Source organism: Chlorocebus sabaeus, chromosome 26, assembly GCF_047675955.1.
Source record: "Chlorocebus sabaeus isolate Y175 chromosome 26, mChlSab1.0.hap1, whole genome shotgun sequence".
NCBI lineage: Eukaryota > Metazoa > Chordata > Mammalia > Primates > Cercopithecidae > Chlorocebus > Chlorocebus sabaeus.
Window position 1 is genome coordinate 48,578,690 of NC_132929.1, and position 6,000 is coordinate 48,584,689.

A 6,000-nucleotide genomic window follows, 5' to 3' on the forward strand; every position below is an offset into this window, starting at 1 on the left:
CTTATTGCCCAGGCTGGAGTGCAGTGACACGATCTCGGCTCACCACAGCCTCCATCTCCCGGGTTCAAGCGATTGTCCTGCCTCAGCCTCCCGAGTAGCTGGGATCACAGGCATGCACCATCACGCCCGGCTAATTTTGTATTTTTAGTAGAGATGGGGGTTTCTCCATGTTGGTCAGGCTGGTCTCGAACTCCTGACCTCAGGTGATCTGCCCACCTCAGCCTCCCAAAGTGCTGGGATTACAGGCGTGAGCCACCATGCCTGCTGGGTTTCATCATTTTTAAACCAATGAACAACAGGTACCAGAGTCTGATTTAGAAGCAGGGGAAGTTTCCTAGAAACACCTTAAACACCTTAAAACTCCTATCCTTTACTTCTTTGACCCCTTTCCACCAGCCCCTTAAGTGCCTTCCAGAATTCCACCTTTACCATTTTTACCTTCTCTTCTTCTCTTCCTGGGTGATCCTATACAGTCTCTGGCTTCAACCTAAGTACCAGTGTCTCCAAAATTTGCAATCCTGTTTCTCAATATATTCCTAAAAACCAGCTTCTCATTTTCAGTAGCTGACAGAGAAGCTTCATCTGAAATCCCATAACAATGTATGTATATTTCTCCTCTGAAATCCAATTTATCTTTTTAAACTTGTTGTTCTTAAATCTCTCTTAATGGCAATAACATGGCATCAACCAGGAACCAGAAATGGGAAAGACCAGGCTTCAATTGCTCCTCTGGCACTTGATAGCTGCAAGATCTTGGGCAAATAAATCAATGTGTGAAGACTTGGTGATAATGTCTGTTATCTGCCTGCCTCATAAAGTTGTTGCACTGGTCAATTTTCATAATGGTATAATGATTGCCTGGGGCTGAGTAATGTATAAAGGCCAGGGGTTTAATTGACTCACAGTTCAGCATGGCTGGGGAGGCCTCAGGAAGCTTACTCATGGTAGAAGGGGAAGGGGAAACAAGGCACCCTATTCTTCAGGTGTCAGGAAGGAGACGTGCCGAGCGAATAGCAGGGAAGAGCCCCTTATAAAACCAAAGGATCTCATGAGAACTCACTCACTATCAGAACAGAACGGGGGAACCGCCCCCGTGATTCAATTACCTCCACCTGGTCTCTCCTTTGATTAGCTTATGGGGATTACAATTCAAGATGAGATTTGGGTGGGGACACAAAGCCTAATCATATTAGTTGTTACATTTAATACTGGGCTGGGTGAGGTGGTTTACAGCTGTAATTCCAGCACTTTCAGAGGCCAAGATGGGAGGCAAGGCCTGAGCTCAGTAGTTCAAGACCAGCCTGAGCAACTTGGCAAATCCTGTCCCTACCAAAAATACAAAAATTAGCTGCGCATGGTGGTACATGCCTGTAGTTCCAGCTACTTGGGACACTGAGCATGACAGGTGAAGGCCATAGTGAGCTTGATCATGAAACTGCACACTCCAGTCTGGGTGACAGAGCAAGATGCTGTCTCAAACAGAAAACAAAAACTAAACAAGATATCCAATACTAAAAACCTGTCGTTTTTGACTGCCTTTCTTTACTCCACCACATCCAACCTATTATTCAGGTTATCTCTCAAATCTCACCTCTTCTACATCATTGCCAAGTCTGGTTCAGGCTCCTTTCTCCCTTTACACAAACCCTACAACGGCCTCTTATACCAGTGTCAGAGTCTCAAGATATTCCTCCTTATGAATCACATTAAATTGCATTTTGAGTGTGTCTGTGTGAGTGTGTGAATACGTGTGTGTCTCTAGAGAAGTCAAACTACAACCTCAAAATGAGATTCTGATACAAGTACTGCACCTGCTTCCCCTCATCCCTCCTAAATCCCCCTATCTTTGGGCTAAAAATCCTCTTTGGGGCCGGGCGCAGTGGCTCACACCTGTAATCCCAGCACTTTGGGAGGCCCAGGCGGGCAGACCACGAGGTCAGGAGATCGAGACCATCCTGGCTAACACGGTGAAACCCCGTCTCTACTAAAAATACAAAAAATCAGCTGGGCATGGTGGCGGGCACCTGTAGTCCCAGCTACTCGGGAGGCTGAGGCAGGAGAATGGCATGAACCCGGGAGGCAGAGCTTGTAGTGAGCCGAGATTGTGCCACTGCACTCCAGCCTGGGCGACACAGCCAGACTCCATCTCAAAAAAAAAAAAAAATCCTCTTTGGGAAATAAATGATGAGAAGCAGTGAAACAGGTTAGAACCACTGCTCAAAATCCACCCTTCACATTCCCACCAATTCTCAACAAAGAACTTGTCATCAGTTAACTGCTTATAAGCCTTCATGGCTTCCCCATAAAAAGCCCTTCACAATCTGGTCCAACCCTTCGTTCTCAGCATCATCTCTTTACAACCCTCTACCATAAGATTCTTGCTCAAAAACAAGGCTGACCTGTTCCCAAACCAACCATGTACTTTTTCACATTTGGTTCTCTTGCCTAGGTGGACCTGTTCCCACTTTGGCTTGGAGAAATCTCATTTCTTCTTTAGTGTCTGTCCTATGAAAGTCACCGTAGTAAAATATATTTTCCAAGATGGTCGCAATAAGATGTCCCATTCCACATGTTCTTTTCACAACGTGACACGGATGCTCCTCCCATCAAGGTTTGTTCTATGTCCCCTCCCTTAAAACCAGGTGCACCTGTGACTCTGGTAGAAGAGTTCCTATGTGCTTCTAAGATTAGGTCGTAAAAGGCATTAAGGCGTCTGCCTGGTCCTCGTGGGATGTTCCTCTTCTAACCATAATTGTTATAGACTGAACTGTCCACCCCCCACCAATTCATATGCTGAAACCCTAATTCCCAATGTGACTATATTTGGACATGGGGCCTTTAAGGAAGTAATTAAGGTTAAATAAGGTCACAAGGGTGAGCCTTGTTCCAAAAGGACCTAGTGTCCATATAAGAGGAGTGAGAGGCACCATGAGCGTGCATGCGCAGCCTAACAGTGAAAAGTCAGCTGGCTGCAAGCTAGGAAGGGAGGCAACATCAAAAACCAATCCTGCCAGTACCTTGATCTCGGACTATCAGCCTCCAGATCCGTGATAAAACAGATTTCTGTTGTTTAATCCACCTAATTTGTGGTATTCTGTTCTAGCAGTCCAAGTACACTGATAACAATAATACGTGTTTTTCCAATAAGTGAGGCGGGGACCTTGCTTCACCCATCTCTGTATCTTAAGAACCTAGAACAGACCTGACACTAACCATGTAGCTGCTGAATATCTGCTGAATGAACGCACATAAAGCAAGGAAGGACAATTTAATCCCAGCACTTTGGGAGGCCAAGGTGGGAGGTTCGCTTGAGCTCAGGAGTTCGAGACCAGCCTAGGCAATATAGCAAGACCTCGACTCTACTAAAAAAAATAAAATAAATAAAAAATTGGTTGGGCGTGGTGGTGCTTGCCTGTTGTCCCAGCTACTCCAGAGGCTGAGGCAGAAGGATCTCTTGAGCTTGGGAGGTCGAGGCTGCAGTGAGCAGTGATTGCGCCACTGCACTCCAGCCTAGGCGACAGAGAGAGACCCTGTGTCCAAAAAAATAAAACAAAAAAAATTATAGCTAATATCGAATGCTTTTTAAAGCAAGCACCATGCTAGAGAGATTACATGAATTATGTTATTTAATCTTTAGGACAAGTTTGCTCTACTTTACCCCTCCCAGTCCCAACACTCCACAGAAAGTAGTAGTCTACATGGTAGAGGGCCTGCTTTTATGTGGTGGTTATACATAACTCTGAGGTCATGGCAAGAAAGTCAAATTGAACTGAGACAGAGACTAAAGTTAGTGTTTACAATATCAACACTATAAAGGGAATAATTACATTCCCAAGGAAAAGTACAAAGAAAGGAGGCACTGTGATTTGGAAGAACCTTAAATATGCAATGTCACTGAAGTCAGGGGAAGAAAAGAGTTTCACGAAGAAGGACGTGTTCAATGCATGGAAGGCTGCAGAGAGCAGATAATGAAGACTCAAAAAGGCAAATCAGAGAGGAGCTGCAGTACAGTCGTGTGGTTTCTAGACTACACGGCGTTACGAAAGCAAGTGGGTAAAGGTAGAAATCACTCGTCTTCAAGAAGTTCAGAAGAAAGAGGAAGACGAGTGTTGTCAAAGTGGGTAAGGTCAAGTATCTTTGACTGCAAAACAACAGTCGCCAGAAGAGAAGGGGCTAAAAGTTGGAACGAGGAACAAGGCTCGGAGAAAGGTGTCAGACAAAGAGGGATTAGCAAGAAGCTGTTAGGGCTGGTCCTACCGGGATCAGAGAAAGGTGCAGAGGCCAGCCGAGTGGAAAGAGCAGCGGTGACGAACCGGGTTCCACTCAGACGTCCGACGCTTCTCGCCAAGGGGCCAGCGCGGACAGCAGCGCCTCCCGGGGACCTCTGGGAAGCCCTGTTTCTGGGCGGCTCCGCCCGACCTCCAAGGCGGACCTCGGAGGTTCAGAGACCCAGGCCCCGCTGGCACTCACCCCACTGCCACGCGGCGCCAGCGCCGGACTGGCCGCACGATAAGGGCGTCCCAGGCTGCCGCCAACCGGCCCTCAGGGGAGACGGGTCCTGGGGGCGCCGGCGCGGGCCCCAGACACAGCGAGCTCCACAGAGAGCGCAGCGCCGAGCCTGGCAGCTCTGGCTCCAGCAGGAAGACGCAGCCCACGGCCAGCGCCAGGAAGCCCGCGTACGCGGAGCCGCGCCACAGTGCCATGGGGACCAAGGCGCCGCAGCTGCGCGAACCGACGCCTTTCCTAGTCCGCGCCTCTTCCGGGCTCGGCGCGCGCTGATGTTGACACAAGTACTACGTCAAAAGGGCGCGCCACGGGCTCCCCAACGGGAGGGGCGACGGGCGGTGCCACGACGTAGCGGGTGGGGAGCCCTCGGCTCAGTCCGAGTCCCGGCACTGCGGTGTTGCGACCCCGGAGGAGGTGCGACAACGGCAGTTGTGCCAGTCCGGGCGCTGCACCCCCTTCCCGGAACTCTAACCGTATCCCCAGATAGAGGGATGGGAACACATTTGCTTTCCCAGTAAAACGAAACGGACAGATTGTGAAGAAGCGGACAAACCTCGCGTTAATATTCGAACCAGTGTACCCATTGGCACAGATCACACCCTCATCTTTTAATCCCTCCGTCCGCCCCGTGTCCCCTCATTTACTAGACTCGTCCTCTTCCAGGCCTGGTGCTCGGCGCTTCTGAGAGGAGTAGGCTCACAGAACAACAGCGCTACCGAGACCCCTGGGGTACGCGAGGCAGGGGGATTCCGCCCCTTTGGAAGGTGGCCGAGACCCTCAGGCACTAAAGGACTTCGTCGAGACAGGAGAGCCCGCAGAGATCGGCAGAGATCGTCCTCTTCTGGATAACCAGAGTCCACAATCAAACCTTAAAATAACCCTTTTGGGGGCGCTGTTCCCTTTAACAAACTGGAAAATGTACACAATCTTGTGCACAACACGAGAGTTACGGACCTGGGTTAAGGAACGTTGTTTTCTTTTGTTCCCCCTTGGTGACATCACTTAAACCCAGCTCTCTCTTCGTTGATATGACTTTTCTGTGGATGAGGCTAGGTTGAGAGACAATGAAGCTAGGCTTGGTACCAGCTCATTCTCAGCAGCCATCATGCCCGGCCTAGTCTTGTTCCCTGGCCTGTTTCCACTTTTCCAGCTCTGTTGGCTCCTGATGTTGGCTTTGTGTCCAGTTTTCCAGTGTGACCCTGACGTTTGGAGTTGGCAGCGACACTTTATTTCCCTAACTTTGATCTTGGGCATTAGTCTTCATTCTCCTCAGCCCCACCTCATCAGCTTTTCTCCATCCTGGTCATCTACCTTCCCTCAGTTGATCCTACCTGGCCTACCTGACCATGCCATCCCTTTCGACAAAGATATTCACACAGGAAGAGATCTGGGCTACCTTGGAGAAGAAGCCAAAGAGCCAGTGAGATATTTGTGAAGCCATGAAAGCCATCTTCCCTAGAGTTGCCTGTCACTTCTCTCTCCTCAGGGAGACAT

The 6,000-nt window shown here is 49.2% G+C and overlaps 1 protein-coding gene across 10 annotated transcripts in view; it reads right to left on the reverse strand.

Annotated features, from left to right (window-relative positions):
* The window catches only part of ADPGK (ADP dependent glucokinase), a 36,061-nt gene extending 31,296 nt beyond the window's left edge, over positions 1-4,765 (reverse strand). For 6 of the 10 annotated variants that reach the window (XM_008015984.3, XM_008015983.3, XM_008015982.3 and 3 more), the window contains exon 1: positions 4,471-4,765. In XM_008015984.3, the coding sequence (XP_008014175.1) occupies positions 4,471-4,703 (233 nt within the window). In that variant the 5' untranslated portion in view covers positions 4,704-4,765. The other 4 variants (XM_073012294.1, XM_073012295.1, XM_073012296.1 and 1 more) reach the window with 4 other exon arrangements.
* Between the last annotated feature and the right edge of the window lie 1,235 nt (positions 4,766-6,000).